The 18,474-nt window shown below is 45.5% G+C and overlaps 1 protein-coding gene across 1 annotated transcript in view; it reads right to left on the bottom strand.

Moving 5' to 3' along the window:
* Positions 1-1,570: 1,570 nt before the first annotated feature.
* LOC108934183 (Down syndrome cell adhesion molecule-like protein 1 homolog) overlaps positions 1,571-18,474 on the bottom strand; it is a 103,633-nt gene continuing 86,729 nt past the window's right edge. Inside the window, exons 19-33 of the mRNA XM_029251556.1 lie at positions 18,179-18,334; positions 10,990-11,129; positions 7,819-7,972; positions 7,427-7,544; positions 7,016-7,179; positions 6,696-6,794; positions 6,164-6,352; positions 5,117-5,404; positions 4,679-4,834; positions 4,414-4,444; positions 4,039-4,157; positions 3,328-3,480; positions 2,870-3,073; positions 2,308-2,619; positions 1,571-2,202 (exon numbers count right to left, since the gene is read on the bottom strand). Of these exons, the coding sequence (XP_029107389.1) occupies positions 1,739-2,202; positions 2,308-2,619; positions 2,870-3,073; positions 3,328-3,480; positions 4,039-4,157; positions 4,414-4,444; positions 4,679-4,834; positions 5,117-5,404; positions 6,164-6,352; positions 6,696-6,794; positions 7,016-7,179; positions 7,427-7,544; positions 7,819-7,972; positions 10,990-11,129; positions 18,179-18,334 (2,747 nt within the window). The 3' untranslated portion in view covers positions 1,571-1,738. The remainder of the gene's footprint in view (positions 2,203-2,307; positions 2,620-2,869; positions 3,074-3,327; positions 3,481-4,038; positions 4,158-4,413; positions 4,445-4,678; positions 4,835-5,116; positions 5,405-6,163; positions 6,353-6,695; positions 6,795-7,015; positions 7,180-7,426; positions 7,545-7,818; positions 7,973-10,989; positions 11,130-18,178; positions 18,335-18,474) is intronic.

Below are 18,474 nucleotides of genomic sequence, written 5' to 3'. Positions count from 1 at the left end.
AGTAAGAAATTCAATAAAACAGTCATGCTTAGCTGTGGAGAAATACAAACTCAGGCCTCAACGTGAGCCGCGCTGTTGAAAACAGTTTTGCATCGCTTCCTTCCTAAATCACAGCTCAAGCAAATTTTGGTAGAACTGAAAGCTTAACGCAGGGCTCTCAGAAATCAGAAATTTATGGTAATGCATTAGTCATCGAGATAATGCATGAATGATGAGCTCTCCCTTGACTATTCTCTGACCACCTGGGAGAAACCACGAAGCAGTCACAGTGACACTGGTAGGCGGTGTGGTGCATGCCGGGTTAATGGAGAGAGCACATATTTGCTGGGACTTTGGAAGATGTAGCGGTTTTTGGGGAGAAGAAAGAGAGCGCGCAGGGCAGCAGTGCTGCTGACTTCAGTACATCGATACTTCGGTCCCATCATCCTGCTCTATCACTCAAACCATCATTTTCGCTCCGTTTGCTTCGCTGACAACTACTCTCCAGCACACAGCCCCAAAAATAAAAATACCCCAACTCAGCAGACTCAAAGAGAGAGGAAAAGAGAGATCAACGAAGTCCATCCAGCCTTATCGCAGTTCTATTCCACGGAGCCAATTCGATCTAAAGTCCAAGGCTAAAAGAAAAGTTGAAGGCAGGATTCCTGGCAACGTATTAACTTCTTACTGAGAATTAACATATATTGGATAAACACTTATGTTTGGGTGTGCATGAGCTATATATACACACACACACACACACACACACACACACACACACACCATCTGAAACCGCTTGTCGCAGGGAGTCGGAGCCTAACCCAGCAACACAGGGTGAAGGGGTGGAGGGGGAGGGGACACACCCAGGACGGGACGCCAGTCCATCGCAAGGCACCCCAAGCGGGACTCAAACCCCAGATGTACTGGAGAGCAGGACCCGGTCCAACCCACTGCACCACCATGTCCCCCTATATAATATATATATATATATATATATGTATATATATATGGCTCATGCACACCCAAGGATAAGGATATATATATATATCTATATATATATATATATATATATATATAACTGTAGCAACCCTTTGTGTGTGCTACAGTTTAGAATTTCCTGACACCTTTATTGCAGAACTTTATCCTGGTCATGTTTTCAATTTTTACCGTATCCTCCCATTTATGATGTAAAGTCCACACTTGATCCCTTGCCGAAAGATCACCCGTACCATTAGTTGCATGGAAAACCAAAATGCGAACGTAAAACGTGTTCGACTTATTTTCAGTAGCTAGACAGGAGAGAAGAAATTAGCGCGTGGTTGAGAAAGACGGGAGCGCATTTCATTATTATTCATAAAGCACTTTCCAGGAAAATGTGGCTTTACCTTTGACTTTATAGAAATCTTGTGGAAAAACCAAAAAGTTATGCGCAAACTAATGTAGTGCTATATGTCAAATACAGTGATTTCATTAAAAGGTCAGCACTGAGAGGGAAGTGCTTTATGCATAACGTTCAAAGTCAAAGAGAGACAGAGAGTAAGACACTGATTAAATGGAATAAGGTCCAACAGTGAGACTAGACTTGGCATGTTGTAATCAGAAGAAAGGTAAAGGGAAACAGAGACAGTGGCAGGGGAGCCCCAGTGCTTCAAAAAATCATGGTTGCCCCTGAGTTCCCAGTCTATGCTGATTTGGACAGCGTGTTTTTACACCAATTGAGCCACCAGTGTATGTGAGTCCCCCTCGAGCTCCAGCATCACTACACCAATGTGTAGGACTTGGAATAGGCCCCGGCCCCCTGCTTCTGCAGTCTGCCTATTCCAGCGGAACTGTTCTCCAGCAAGGAGTCTCTGGAGCCGCCCATTTTGGAGGCAGCGCTGGGACCGCCGGAGGAGCCGGAGCTTGCCACCACCATTGCGGCCGCGGCCCCCACGCCGGCGCTAGGGCCCGAGGAGCCGAGCATGGTCCTCTGCGGCAGGGTGGCAGTTCCGGAGCCGCTCCCTAAGGCCACGCTTCCAGCGAGCCCCGCGTGTCCCAGTGTCAGGGCCTGCTGTTTGGCGGGGTCGAGAGTCATGTGGCGGGCCTGTGTGTGGTAGGCCCGGGCAGCAAGACTTCGGATAGAGGCCTCTCGCGGGGGCACGACGGGACAAGCGTCGTGCGCTTCTGGCTGTTTCCGAAAAAACGGGTCAGACTTCATGTAGAGGGGGAGGTTGCAGTAGTCACCTGCAGATGACGGAAAGCAGTTCTTAGAAGAATGGAAGAAGCAGAGCGGCCGCAATATCGGACAGCGAAAGCCCAGGTTGGAGCACCGGCCACGTTAATACTCACTCTTGTTGGCGCGGTGGGGGATCGGCACGGCCACGTTCTTGCCACGGTCGTAGTCTTGGGGCTTGGGCGGGGAGGCGGTGAAACGGCAGATGCCTGGTTCGGAGGGCGTGCTCATAGAGGTCATGCTGTCGGCATTGTCGTTGGTTCCCGTCGTCATTTGATCGGACGAGCTGTCCGAGATGAAGCACTCGGTGATCTCGAACTTGGCGTGCTGCAGGTGTTCCTCCAGCTTGGCGTGCTCGTAGGCGCGCGCCAGCTCCTCGTAGGTTGACGAGGCGCTCTCGGTGGACACCATGCTGTTACGCCCCTTGTCTGCCAGGAAACGGACGGAAAACCCTCACAGTTGCATTTTTTTCTCTCAGAGCCAAGATTGAACCAATCGTTTAACATAAATGAGGTCAATGCGGTGCACTGGTAAAGCAACCTTAAGTAGCAGACGTGCCTTAAATTCCTGAAAGATGTTAAAACAGAAAATATTACGACAAAAAAATTTTGCATATCATTAATACTCTAAGGAATCATGTGTTGAAGGGGAAACATATACTTTGCCAGATCTGCCCACCAGTGTCCTGGGAGAGGCTGGCGCTATAGCTGTCGCTCTCCGTGACAGTGATGCCATGCTGGGAGCCCACGGTGCGCCAGTCAGAAGTGAGGGTGCGGGCAGGAGTGGAGGCTTGGCACTGGCCAGGCCTGGTCAACGTCCACTGGCTGGAGTAGCGATTTCGTGTGCTGTGGGCAGACTTCACACTCTTCCTAGACACCGGATCTGAAAAATTAATTATTATAGGAGAGGAAGGTATGAAAATGACCTACTTTCTTATATTAATTCCTCTATAATATAGACAGTCCCATCACAAATTCCAACATTTTCAGTTCCTAAAATATTCTTAGCTTAGTCTCTAGTCAAATCAAAGAAACAGTTCAATTTTTTTTTTAAAGTAAAGCTTATGAAAGAATCAGACAGACTGTAGAGCCATGTGTGGAACACCATAGTATCAGTTTGTCTGGCTGCATACTTACTGGTTCCTGGACGAATGTCTGACATATCAATTAAGGGTCCTGAGTTCTGGATGAGGGCAGGATGATGCAAGGAAACTCCTGTGCAGAAGGTCTGTGGATTCACCGACTGGTTGAATTCTGTGTCAGTCACGGGGATTGTGGCTTTATCCTCACCTGTATAAGCCGGGGACACGACAGTTCAGAACGCTTTCCCGTTCAACATACATCCATGGAGAAAGCAATGGAGAAAATAATATACGATTTTTACGCTCCTCCGCTAACCCAGTTATGAACTTTTGAAGATGCATTATTCGGTTTATTTTTCATTATTGACTAAATGTTCTTTACTTCTCGACTTTTGAAAATTCGTTTTTTTTTTTTTTTTGCAAATTGTGACCTATGGAGACAGAGTTAAAGTACTTAAGTTTTTTTTAAAATTTAAATATTTATAGCTATATCCAAGACTTTTACAGAACATGAACTGTTAATAAATCAAGGGACATGCTGTTTTACTGAGCTTTTATTGATTGTGGATTAGTAGTAAAAGTGACTTTGGACTTATAAATAAACTAATTACAAATAAACTTTCAGTCTCAGTTTTGTTGGTAAGGTGAGGAGCCAGTGTACAGCAGTATCCTTATTGCACCGTTTGGCCTTCCACTCATCCAGTTCACTGTCTGTCCTAGACGCTCTCCAACTTCACCCCTTTTCATTCCCACCAGTTCCACTGACCGAGCTGCTTAATGCCCTCTTTGTCCTCAATCAGCAGTTGGACGCGGGGGATGTCAATGTGAAGCCGAGGACCTTGTGGAGGGCCCTTCACCGGGGTGTCGAAGCTGCGATTATTCTTACTGCTCCAGGACGCAAGGGACAAAAAAGGACGAAAAATATTCCTACTGTTGTCTGCTTTTCTATTGCTAAATTTATGTCATACCTAACCTTATAAAGTTTTATATTTACTTAATAATAAGAGTCATCAAGCAAATATCTTTTAATATATTACATTTATTCTGACAATGATGCTTAACACTGTCTTGGTAAACTGGATTTGCAAGTTAAATTAGTATATCTGTTACCTGTTATTGTCCACCGCACTGAGGCACTTACCTGATGAGCATTTCAGCCAGGCTCTTAGCATCTGCAAAAACATAAAATGTAAAAAAAGAAAAAAAAAAACATTAAAGTAAGCACCAAAAGTTCTGGTTATTCAAAAGCTATCTGTTTCCCTGTATATTTCAGTTGTGCTTCATTTTCCGTTCGCTCTGCTGCGATTTTTCCTATATTGCTATCAGTTCACGGCAAAAATCGTTTTCCTCTTTCACACGTTCCTTTTGCTATTTAGATTTTCTCCACCATTCTATCCCTTCCTCACCTCTCAGCCTCTTCAGCCTCTTCTCTTTGCGCTTCTTGCGAATGATGAACAGCAGGCCCATGCCCAGGGTTCCCAAGATGACTGGGCAGCCGATGGTGAACAGCTTCTTCACATCATCTCCTTCCCCGCGTGCTGACTTGATTGGTGGGATTGTACCTGAGGGAGAGGAAAGGCCAAAAGGGCAAGAGAGAGACTTTTAAAAAAAAAAAAAAAAAAAAATTCCAATCTCTACCCATCCTTTCAATACAAGTGCATGTGAACAATGTCCTTCGTTCTTTACGAAAACTTCCCTGTAAATTTTTTGAAACTATGAAGACATTAGCTAAACTAGGTGTTGAGGCACTTTACAGGTCTTTTACAGCGTGCTCATATTAACCTCCAGAAAACTCCACGCTCTGCAGCCTCCCCAAGGACCCAACCCCCCCAGGAGAGACTCACTCCCATCGTAGTCAGTCGTGGCAAACTGGGAGCTCTGGTTGCCACAGCCGGCACTATTGCAGGCCTTCACCTTCAGCTCGTACCAGGTGGCTTCTCGCAGCTCAGCCAGGAAGAGCTCAGAGGAGGCATTTGCCCGAAGGTTCTGCCAGGCCCAGGTGCCCTTGGGCCGATACTCCAGCAGGACATCCGTGATGGGGCAACCACCACTGGTCCAGCCCTGTAGGTTCAGGTTGGCATGTGTAGAGTTCACGTGGTTCAACAATGGCTGGTCCTTGTTGAACTGAGGCTCTAGAGAGAGACATGAGATTGAATCCTTATTCTTATTCAGACTTATTCAGTCTCTCCACTGTCCATTGTCCCCAGTGGAGAAGATGAGGGAATGGAGCTACACAGTCCTGATGCTGGATACGTCTAAAAAAGTGACAACAGCACGACAAGCCATCATCTCAAGAAAGGCCTCGTGAGAATATTAACTTCAATTCAAAATGTGAAACTTGACGATGCCGAGCAAAGCAAGCAGCATACATTTTCGCCATGTTTAAAAGCCAAGGCAAGAAATTTCTAAAACCGATGGACCTGCTGTGGCACAAGAGCACGTTATTTGTTTTTCCCGTTTAAAGTGATGCTAATTAACAAACCGAGCTTGTTTAATGAGAATTCACTTCGTGGGCAGATTTTAAAGAACAGATGATGCCGGATATACATCGTGGATATGCAATGCATATATACTGTGTTGCAGCTAGCAAAAGACCAAGCAGGATCAATAATCAGAATTAAAGACACAGTTACAAAGGTGTGGACAGCATCAACACTAAATAACTATGCTTGTTATGCAATCAAAGACATTACAGGGACAATGTAGAAGAGTAGAGTTCAGCTCTAAAACTCTTACGAGTATGTACCCTACCCTCACGCACCTACAACCCGCAAACCATAGGTGCAGGTCCCTATATGTTACACAGCATACTGTCCCTAGCGGTACAGGCACATTAACAGCTGTACGGAAATTTAAAGTCCTCAAAAGCCGTCCGTCCCCAGTTCTCTCACCTCGGCCGTGCGTTTTGGCCTCGATGATTTCGCTGATGCGACCGGCTCCTACGCTGTTCTTGGCTGCCAGCTTCACTTTGTACCACGTGCCACAGCGCAAGTTGTCCAGCTTGAAGGAGCGCTCACTGGAGCTAATGAAGACATCTTTCCACTCCTCTGTGTTGTCCACTGAGTACTGTAGGACAAAGCCTAAAGGACAGCGCAGGCCAAGCCACAGATCGTCTTACAGAACGGTTTCGGCGGCAAAAAACGTGCTTTGGCCACCATCGCGTTCGTCCACCAGAGGGTTGTATTGTTCTATCAATTTGTGTAGCTGCATAAACAGTGCAGTTTTTAAACGCTGTCTTTTTTTACACTTAATATATTTACGAAACAAGATTTAAAGTACTGCTAAAATTTTAGTTAACAAACAGTAAAAACAAACAATGTTTTGCATTCTACTACTTCTCCTACATCTAATGCTGCCATTGTTGCCAATAACCAATAATTTCCAATGTAATAATAATAATAATAATAATAATAATAACAGTACCTCGAATGGAGCTTCCTCCATTGTCCCCAGGAATCCAGGTGAGTGTGATGGAGGACGTGGAGGTGCTGGAGACGGTCAGGCGTGGCTGGTCAGGGGGCACTAGGTGAGATGGTGAAGATCTCAGCTCTCAGTCTCTTATACAGATTTACTCTCATAATTGATGAAAAACTCTACCGCATGTTTTGTGCAGTAGATAAAATGATGAATTTGAATTGCGGTTTGCCTCCCACTTAGTTCTAGATGTAAACTTTGCTGAAGGCCGAAACAAAACATCTCTGTGAGTGTGAGAATTTTTTTAAAAAAAAAAATCTGTGCCTTACCCTGCACCACCAGATTGATGATGATTGTGTCAAAGCCCAGTGTGTTTGTGGCCGTGCAGGTGTAATACCCAGAATCCTCTGCTTTCACAGAGCGCAGCACCAGTGTACCATTAGCAAGAATGAGCCTGTGGCCATCCAGAGCCAAAGGGATTGCAGAGTCTTCACTGAAGCAGACATCAGAGAAAGAAAGTGATTATTAATGATGCTCTTGTTAATAATAACAAACAAACAAACAAACAAATAATAATAATAAAATAATTTTACATATAATTCATATATTATTATAAATAAAGAAAAATAAATTCTTATATAGAATTTATACAATTAAAAATTTAAATTAATGTATAATATTTAAAATAATACATTATTATTATTATTATTATTCTGGCATGGAGGTGGAGGGACACTAACCTATCTTTGGTCCACTTGATGGTGGGTGTGGGCTCACCCACAGAGCTGCATGGCAAGCGTACCTCTTTCATCCAAGGGGTGGTCACTTTGCCACCAAATGATAAAATTTTTGCCGGTGCTTGTGGAGAAGGATCGAAAGAAGGGTCAAATGTTAGATATGAAAGGCTGAAACCTTGGCCCAGTATTTGTACCTGCAATGAGAAACTGGTCAAGGGCTGGGGTTTAATAACACTAGAATCTCTTTATGTCGCCACTTGTATTTTCAGATGGAATTTAAACCTCCTACAGATGAGGAGGAGTCAGGCTTGTCGATTAAGAAACCATACAAAAGAGCTTCGCTCTGGGACACCTGACAGTGTGCTCACCACACATTTTGCTCTTAGAGTGCTCACCTTTCCCTGCAGGCTCCACGGTGACCTTCTCGCTGATGTTACCTCGGCCAGCGGTGGTGACAGCCGCAGCCCAAATGAGGTACTGCTGCCCACGAATGAGGTGCGTTATCCGGTAGAAAAGCTGCTCTGGGTTAGCCTCGTACTCGCTGGGGGCCTAAGAAAAGTGACCAAAACAATATACAGTTATCTCTTGCTTAACCGGGTTAATTTGTTCTGTGAAATTGCCCTGTTATGCAAATTATCATTGTGAGGGGATTGAATTACCATTTTACTTCTTATGGCAAAAAAAAAAAAAACAGTTGATTCCCAGACAAAAAGACCTGTCACATAAAATTTATTAAAAAAACAAATTAAAAGTTATGTTTATGATGACAATGTTAACACCAACGTATTTTATAATATAATTTGCTCACATATATTTACAGCATATCATGAAATATCCTAAATGCTCCTCAAGACTTCTGCCTATGTCACTCTGAAAAGCAATGTAGCACTTGTAACTTCAGCTGTAATTCATTCAACTATGCTGTTCGAGGCATGTGTTTGACTCCAGATGATCGTTAGGGTGAGGCTTCATTTACGCGAGTGTAAGGTTATTCATGGTATTAAAGCTGTTCATACGACTGCGCACAGCTGAGTGCTTGCGCTAGACCAAAGGGATGCCAGAGGAGGGGGAATGTCATCATCACCGTTTATGTCAACCTTTCCAAGCAGTAGGAGGGTGTGAGACCCTGCCAGACAGAATCCATCCATTCCCTGTGTTAAAGTTCCTCACTGTCATCCCTGTCCAGTCACTGTTTCTGTAAACGCCACCAATAAAAGCACACGTTCCATACGCCCTCAGCCCTGCTCTCTGAAAGAATGCATATTTTCACAATGGTTTAAATAATCGTGAGATGTTCATTTCTATAAGAAGCAAGATTTGCAAGCCACTTCCTAATACCCCGATACCGAATACTCTGATACCCTTAATCACGATACTTACTCTTAATTGCTCCAGTAAAAATGATTCAGCTCTGTAAATGAGTAAATCACTGCGACTAGCTTAACAGTGTAAGAAATATATCAGTACAATGCTTTAAAGGAGGGCTGCACTGTGAAGTTTACCACATACATGTGCTTCTGAATGGCTGTTGATTGAAATATCATGTGGTTCTTGGAGCGAAGTAAGACGACCGCATGATGGGTACAAATTCCATTGCACTGAATTATAAAATGAGCATATGAGGGACGGTTGTATATCATAAATACTGCTACTTCTCCTCGAACCAGCAGCTGTGAAAATTACTTTGGCTCCATGGTCGGTATAATACCGGCTTCAGGTGACTCACATCGAAACACGGAGAACTTGCACTCAAATGAGAGGTGAAAAGAATGACAATAATGCCAAAAGAGCAAGGTGCGAGAGCAGCTTGATGCAAAGACACTACAATGTGGAAATACGAAAGCACCGAGTCATTGCTGACACAGCAAAATTTAAAGCAGTTTTAAAAGAAATACCTCATGTGTAACTCAGCAGAGAGGTCTGAGTGGGGGAACACTCAAAGTGATGTGGAATTTTCCTGATTATTGATATTTTGCTTGTGCTTGGATACTTCACTGGAACATCTCTGGTTAGGTGTCTTCGGAGTATTACAGCAGAGCCCCTCCAGCAACATGTTCGTAATCATCACACTGCCTGCATCACTCTCATATGAGGAGAGCAGGTACTACTGTGCTTAGAAGGGCTGCTTTTGGAATTAAAGGTTGCAGGTTCAAATCCCACCGCTGACTGTACTACCCTTGAGCAAGGTATTTACCCTGGACTGCTCCAGTAAAAAAGATCACCCAACTCTAAAAATGGGTAAATAACTGTAAGCTGTTCTGGAGAAAAGCATCAAATAAATTATTAGTGATATCAGATTAGATTAGATTAGCGATACTGCTGACATCACCCACAGGTGACTTTTTTAACCCAACAATTTTACTGCGGCCCATATGTATTTCTCTTCCAGGCAATCTCCCACCTAGTGATCTCCTTCACCTTCTTCTATGTGCACCCAAGAGATTGCGTTTCTCTCACTTTCCTGCACAGAGGCACACACTGCTCTGCGTGAAACATAACGCACATAGTTTTTAGGCTTGTATAAATTCATGTTCTGATACAATATCTTTTACAGTGGATGTTCTGTTATTTTGTCAGCTGGCCATTTGAAGTCCTGTAGGTAATTCTGTGCCGTCTCTCCATATCTTTTCTCTTCCCACTTTTCCCTCAGTCCTCTTAATTTAATCCCTTTTTCGAACACCTATTTCTCTCCTGTTCAGAAATCTTTGTCCATTGCCTTACAGTGTCTATTCCCCCTTTCCTTCACTCTTCCAGGCTTGGCTCAGAGACAAGAGACAGCAGGGGAGGGAGGGAAGCGGATGGTGGTGGTGGTGGGGGGGGTGCAGGGCGGTGTAACGGATATTAAAATATTCCTCCAGCATGGAGAGAATCGTGATCTGGGGAGTGATAGAAGGAGATAATGAAAAGAGGGAAAAAAAAAGCACTCCGCTCTGTGTGCCCGACACCCCCTCCCTCTATTTCTACACTCACACTGATTTACTAATAATTGTCCATAAGGAAAGGAAAAATGAGAAAAGGGGTTTGAAATCTGCGAATGACAGAAACAGAAAGAGAAAGAGAGGAAGCACGAATCCCGAGGAATTTTTCGATAAATTGTACGGCCGTCGAGAACGGAGCGGTGCCTCCGCATAAACTATGAAAGAAATGTCAAATACTGTTGTGTGCGTTCTGACTGAACTGTGCAGTACAACGCTTCTGATGCGGGGCTGCGTCTGCTGCGTGTTTGCGTTCTGGTGCTGCGCTACTAGCCCAGTACGTGCGCAAAAATGAGCTTCTGACACAGCAGTGTGTGCATGTGAGCCTGCTCTCCAGTTCATTTGCATACCTCCATCTCATCACGTTGCCAGGACAACCTCATCTCTTCATCGGAGAGGGTGGGAAGCAAAAACACCGTGTGCTCAACCGCACTAACCACGCACGCAATCGCACGGGCCCTCAGACGCACGTACAAGCGCCAATAAACGCGCAACTCTTCGGAAAGTGCGTCGCAAACTTCGCGCGCCCCTGGACGCGCGCACAGTGGCAAACACGCAATCGCACAGGTAAACTCCCAATCCTCAACTCACCGGCTGGCCAGATCCAAGGGTAGCACAGTAAATGGTGTACTTGCGGATGATACCATTGGGTTTGGTTGGGGGTAGCCAGGAGACAACCACACTGTTGGGTGAGGAAGGGACAGCTTTGATGCCAGCTGGTGGACCTGGATCTGGAAATGGAATGACATTGAAAGACCCATGTTAGGCATCACTTACTGCATGTGGATACATTTCTCCTGGTCCAATTTTAAGCAGTAGTACAGTAGCAACTGCTGGAGTTATAGCAGCACATGTCTGAGCTGTTCCAGTTAGACGCATCTGTGTCACCTTTCAGACTACCTGTTTTCTTTAGCATGCGCACACACACGCACGCACGCACGCACGCACGCACGCACGCACGCACGCACGCACGCACACACACACACACACACACACACACACACACACACACACAGGCTGAAGCTGCTCATCCCAAGTGGGGTTGCAGCGCGCCGGAGCCTAACCCAACAATACACGGCGCAAGGCTGGAGGGGGAGGGGATACACCCAGGACGGGACGCGAGTCCATCGCAAGGCACCCCAAGCGGGACTCGAACCCCAGACCCGACAGAAAGCAGGAGCCAGCCAAGCCCACTGCACCACTGCACCACCGCACCCGTCTTCTTTACCAAGCATTCCTGTTTCTTCTTTAGGGAGCCGCTGGGTTCCGTTTCGTACCACTTTACACGTCTGTGAAACATCCCTCATGGCTCGTCTGGCACAGTATATTCTATTCGAGGGTACTGATTATGAATGCGCAACGAAAAAGTCTTTCGTGTCCTCCGGTTTCTGAATGATTTGAGGGTAACGATGGTTTTGGGACATCCGAAGATTCGCTTCCTGCGTTACAGCAAGTGTGCAAAACTGCAAGTGTGACATGAGCTGTAAAGTGAGCAGGAGCTGTCTGTAGCTTTAGCAGTCCTAGGACATTTAAGCAGCTTTTGCAGGAGCTGTCTGCAGCTTTGCAAGCTGCGTAACTTCGAAGGCCGATAGCAGCGTGAGGGCTGGGAAAGGAACTGAAGCTGTCATATAAGTTCATTCGGACACAGCTCAGCTATTTTCACCTGCTGCAGATGCACAGTATCTCACTCATTTACTGTTCATTCCTGTCCGATTCTCCATTGAACGTTACACACACACACACACACACACACACACACACACTTTCTGAACCGCTTGTCCCATACGGGGTCGCAGGAAACCAGAGCCTACCCAGCAACTCAGGGCATAAAGCCAGAGGGGGAGGGGACACACCCAGGATGGGACACCAGTCCACCACAAGGCACCCCAAGCGGGACTCGAACCCCAGACCCACCGGAGAGCAGGACCCGGTCCAACCCACTGTGCCACGGCACCCCCCTGCATGTTACACAATCACATTAAAAACAAGCTTTATTGAAGGGACTTGTACGTGACAGTTTAAGTAGCAGAAGACCATGTACATATTTATGTTTGAGGCTATGGTTAAAGACAGAAAAACTGGGAATCATGAAGTTCCCTCAATAGGTCTGACCAGGGCCCACTGTGTGGCGGGTCTGGGGTTCGAGCCCCGCTTGGGGTGCCTTGCGACGGGCCGGTGTCCCGTCCTGGGCGTGCCCCCTCCCCTTCGGCCTCGCGCCCTGTGTTGCCGGGTCCCGACCCCGCTCGGGACAAGCGGTTATTGACATTGATTGGTTGTTTGGTTGATTGGTAAAATATCCATCCATCATTAATTACTACTTGCCCAATTCAGGGTCAGGGTGGACCAGTGACTATCTCAGAAATACACTAATCCATCAGAAGGCAACCACATACACCCTCAGTCAGCAAGAAATACACACACTAATGGCAATTCAGAGTCACCAATTCACATGTCGGCGCGTGCCATCTCACAATGTGACCGACAGTCATTGAGCAAAATCAAGCGAACTGCTTGGAAGCACTATTACATCATGCCATATTAACATGGTAAGAAGTTCACAGACATGGCGGTGAAAATCAGCCAAGTGTAAAAACACTCCGAGCTGGCGTCTGAGATATCAAATGTGGACTCCGAAAGGTCAGGGGAAGCTAGAAACAGCCCTGAAACAGTAACAGTGCATCCTGCACCTAACTTGTCAGGGTGAGTAAGTCAACAAAACATAACAAACTGAGAGCTAGAATAAAGGCAGCCCCAAGGAACGCAACATGGCTTCGGGCAAGCGAGTGCCGAACACACCACTCATCCCAGTCACAGCTCCATATGTTGGCAAGAAGCCCAGGGCTACAGAGTAGGATTTGATCTCAGTGGCCTGTGAGCGTGGAGGGAGCAACCGCTGCGCAGGCTGACAGTCCACATTACCGAGGTTTTGGAACTCGGCTGTCCATACGCGTTTATCTCCCCCCCGTCGACGTGTTACGGCAGGTTTTGGCAATATGTGGCTACATCACCATGCCAACAAGTAGAAGGGTACAGCAAAGGGATGTATAGTAAAACAGGTTTAGTTCGAAATATATGTATTTCATAAAATGTACATGTTTTCTTGCCTCCTTCTCCTCTCTTGATTTCCCAAAGTCTGACTCCATTCATCTGCTACATCCGTGACTCCTTCCTTCATTTAACACCCCCCAGGGAGAAAGGGGGACAGAGATAAAGCTGTAATCCCACCTCGAACAGTGTAAGCACAAAATTAATTCTCTGTAATCCATGAAGAATTAATCCCTTTCTTTGTGTAAGGAACACTATGCAGGGAAAGCACGCCCCCCCCCCCCCCAGCTCCTTCCCCGCCTTTGGCCATCAAGACCAAGCCTCTTAATTCTCATTAGCACTGGTAATGGCACATCAGCCCATAAATAAGCTTTAATCATTGGCCATGCTCATACGCCCCTCCTCCTCACACACCTCCCAACCCCCTCTCAAGCCTACGGCTGCTGTAGCTTTACTGTAGAGACAACGGTTTCATGAATTCAATTTGGCCTTCCTTTTTCAAAATCTGATTATGAAGTATAAGAGGGACCATTATTCTTAACTCTCTATTTTAGTAAATAACACCATTAAAATTACATCTGATAACGTACAAGTCGGTTATTGTTCAAAAGGGACACTTATGCTGTTCCTGCTATCTTACAGTAGAATAAAAACTGTGGACCTTGGAGGTTTCTTGTTTGTGTATAATTTAGAATATTCATCTGCATTTCATTACAGTCCAGTAGGAATTTATGGAACTGCATCAGTTATGTGTTAAAGAGTATCTGAGAGTGAAAACTACATCAGTCATTTGCCTCTTGATGTCATAGTGACACATAACCAGAGAGATAAAACATTGTCTTCAAATAGGAACCCCACAGATTTCCTGTCAAAGGACAAATTCCCATTGTTTAAACTGTACTGCAGTGGTGAGTCATGACAAATTCCCTGCTGTGCTCCGTTTTGATAAACCACAAAATTTGCCGCTTAGATTATTTAATCTTTTTCCTCATTAATGTGAATGGTTGTCTGTGGACATATGCAAGTATATATGTAAAAGTGTCAGCATTCACGCTTGTTGGTCGAGATGTACGATAGTTTTAGGCACGTTTGCGTGAATGAGGGGTGGAGCAAAATTATGGAATGGATGCAATCTTTGAAGGACACACACACACACACACATTATCAGAACCGCTTGTCCCATACGGGGTCACGGGGAACCGGAGCCTAACCCGGCAACACAGGGCGCAAGGCTGGAGGGGGAGGGGACACACCCAGGACGGGACGCCAATCCATCGCAAGGCACCCCAAGCGGGACTCGAACCCCAGACCCACCGGAGAGTAGGACTGCAGTCCAACCCACTGCACCACCGCACCCCCTCCTATGAAGGACAGTACTATTAAAAAGTATTGGATCAGATCTTGTAGTCAGTTCTTTTAGTGTACGAATGGTGCCTGCCAGAGAAAAAAGTGGCACCAGTATTGTTTTTATGTCATTTCCTTGGTGAGGAAGACAATGAATTGTGCAATCGTAGGTCTGAAAATTAACTGCCCCTTTATAGTCAATTACTTGTTCAGTAACTTGCTGCGGCACCTTCTGCTGGAATGACTGCAACTGAATGCTTCCCGTGGCTATTGACCAGGGTCTCACATCACTGTGGAGGAATTTCGGCCCACTCTTCCATGCAGAACTGCTTCAGCGCAGAAACATTTGCGGGCTTTCGAGAATAAACAGCTCTTTTCAGGTCTTGCCACAACATTTCAAATGGGTTCAAGTCAGGGCTTGGACTAGGTCATTGCATAACTTCAGCTTTATTTTTTTCTCAGCCATTATCATGTTAACTTGTTTGTTTAAGGTCAGTGTCTTACTGAATGAACCAGCTGCACTTCAGATTCAACTCATGGACTGATGGCCTAACATTCACCTCTAGAATTTTCCGATAAAAAGAGGAATTCATAGTTCCTTAAATGATACAAAGGTACACAGGTTCTGTGGCAGCAAAAACATCCCCAGACAATTACACCACCACCACCATGCTTCACTGTTAGTAGAACGTTCTTCTCCATACTATGTTTTTACCAGACATAACAGGGTCCATGTCATCCAAAAAGTTATACTTTTTATTTATCAGTCCACTGTACATTCTTGAAAAAGTCTTGAGACACTGAGGTCCTTTTGCTGAACTGTAATTGAGCTTTCATGTTCTTTTTATTGAGCAGTGATTTCTGCATTGCCAGTCTGCTTTGAATCATATTTTTGCACAATGTCTTTCACATTGTGGTCATGAACATTAAGTTCAGCTTAGATAAAAGAAGCTTGGAGTTCCCTGGGTGCTTTTCTGGGGTTCTTTTTGAGCTCATTAATAATTTTACACTGGCTCCAAGAGACATTTTGGCAAGAAATGGCTGTGTTACCCTGTCCAGATTTGGTGGCTTCAGCAACTTTTCTCTAAAGGTCTTCAGAAACTTCCATTGAGCATGGCATGACGTGCCTCTGTCAGTCTCTGTTTCGCCAAGTGAACTTTTGCTGTTTAGTGTTTCAGCGGTTGAAAAACACACTGGACAAACCCTGCCCAAATCAGGCCAGACTGTATGCAAACAGCTGACTCCAATTACCCCTTTTAAATAAGTTTATTAAAATTAATTCCTTTTTCACACCTAGGATTACAGTCTTATTATTTTCCATGTCAAAGAAACTGGCATGAAAATAGTACTGGTATAATTTTTTTGTCTCAGGCTCCATTCACATACTACTAAAACTGACAAAGATCAAAATGTAACATCAAATGTAACATCAAAAAGCTGCAAAAAATAGAGAAAAAATTTAAAGAGGGTGTGTTGCCGGGTAGGCTCCGGTTCCCCGCAACCCTGTATGGGACAAGCGGTACCGACAATGTGTGTGTGTGTGTGTGAATAGTATTTCATGGCACTATAACTATCAAACACAAAGGTAGTTGGTAATATTAAGTATCAATTTTTCAAGTATGAAAGTCTGATAATCAAGACAGCTTCTGAAACAATAAGATCCAGCTAACATTTTTTAAATCACAGCAAAATGGTGCAAAAACTGCAAATGCACCAGTCACTAAGCTGCTAAATTATTTAATATGGCAAGAGGCAGAGTGTCAAAACTCATAACAGCTTATGCCAAACAAGAAGAAACTGGACTTTGCAAGAGGAACAGTGAAATCTAGAGTAAGTACCTTGAGAGCGATAGGTGTGACTATCCAGAAATGTCATAACACTCCACACACACACACACACACACACACACACACACACAGACAGAGTCTGAAACCACTTGTCCCAAGCAGGGTCACAGCAAACCAGAGCCTAACCCAGCAACGCAGGGCACAAGGCTGGAGGAGACACACCCAGGACAGGACGCCAGTCCATCACAAGGCACCCCAAGCAGGACTCAAACCCCAGACCCACCAGAGAGCAGGACCCAGGCAAGCCCACCATGCCACCACACCGTCACCATCATAGCACTCCTTAAAATAAAATTCTTGTGGCTTACCACAAAGTACAATCAACACCTCAGTAACACAGTACTGAAAAAAAAAACTGCATGTTGTAAGCTTTGCAAAGCTGGTTTATACAGTAGCCACCTGGAAACCAACTGCATTCAAGTTAATTTGGTCAGAAAATCAGGACTTTGAGTAATAGCACAAAATATGGTCAGCTGAGGACTGGAAAAAGTAAAATCATCATCTCATGAGCTGTCTTTTCCCCCTTTTTGTATTCGGATAATGTTTATGTTTAGAAAAAGCCAAAGGCTGCATTCAACACGCAGTGTCCGTTGTTAACCGTTAAGCATGTTGACTGGTCCGTGATGGTATGGGCACTTATATCACGGGATTCACTGGGTCCCCTCTGCACGGTCATTTAAAGAGCAAGGCATTTCATGTCGGTTTAGACAGCCTCCGTTTAATTCTTGGAAGTAATGTTTTCTCAAGATTTTCCCATTTTCCGAGACAATTAAATCCCCGTACACAATACTAAAAGTATGGATTCGGAAATCAAGATCGTTGCTGCCAAGATCAAGTGCATTCTAATCAGTAACCTAAATCTCACCGAATGTTTACAAAAAATTGCAGTGTGGAGTTGTTCTCCTGGTCCATCATAAAGCAACCAGAGGCATTAGTTCTCAAAGAATTATCCAGTATGCCACTATACGGAGGGGGGGGTGTGGTGGCATGGTGGTGCAGTGGGTTGGACCGGGTCCTGCTCTCCAGTACATCTGGAGTTCGAGTCCTGTTTGGGGTGCCTTGCAATAGACTGGCGCCCCATCCTGGGTGTGTCCCCTCCCCCTCCAGCCTTGTGCCCTGTGTTGCTGGGTTAGGCTCCAGCTCACTATGACCCCGCTCGGGGACAAGCGGCTTCAGACAACGTGTATGTGTGCGCATGCCGCTATGCGCACTTTAAGGCTTCTGTGACAAGAAAGTCTGAAGTTGCTCTGACAACAAAGATGGCCATTATACTTAGCAGCTACTTGATTTTCAGGAACACACACACGCTTTCTGAGCCGCTTGTCCCATACGGGGTCGCGGGGAACCGGAGCCTACCCGGCAACACAGGGCATAAGGCCGGAGGGGGAGGGGACACACCCAGGACGGGACGCCAGTCCATCGCAAGGCACCCCAAGCAGGGCTTGAACCCCAGACCCACTGGAGAGCAGGACCTGGTCCAACCCACTGCGCCCCCCTGATACATTCTGGCGTTATTTTTACGATTGCTGCACGGGTGTACTCACAGTCTTCCCGGGTTTCGATGTAGAGCACATTGCTGCGCACCCCGTCTCCAGCCTGCGTGTACGCCAGCACCTGCACACTGTAGTTTGTAAACTTCTCAAGGCCCTTCAGCTCCACCTGCTCCCTGGTGGTGGTGATGTTCTGCATTTCTCCCCATTCTGAGAGGACGGTTGGGGCGAAGCGGTGGGACGAGGAAGGGAGAGAACAGAGCAAAATGTCCAACGAATACGTGAATGTTAGTTAGTCTCACGCATCCTGGAAAAGAAATGAACAGAAATACTCATGCGAAGTCATCCAG

The sequence above is a fragment of the Scleropages formosus genome, chromosome 4 (genome assembly GCF_900964775.1).
Source record: "Scleropages formosus chromosome 4, fSclFor1.1, whole genome shotgun sequence".
Taxonomy (NCBI): Eukaryota; Metazoa; Chordata; class Actinopteri; order Osteoglossiformes; family Osteoglossidae; genus Scleropages; species Scleropages formosus.
Note: the sequence above shows the minus strand (reverse complement) of the source record. Positions and strands in the feature narration are given on the sequence as shown.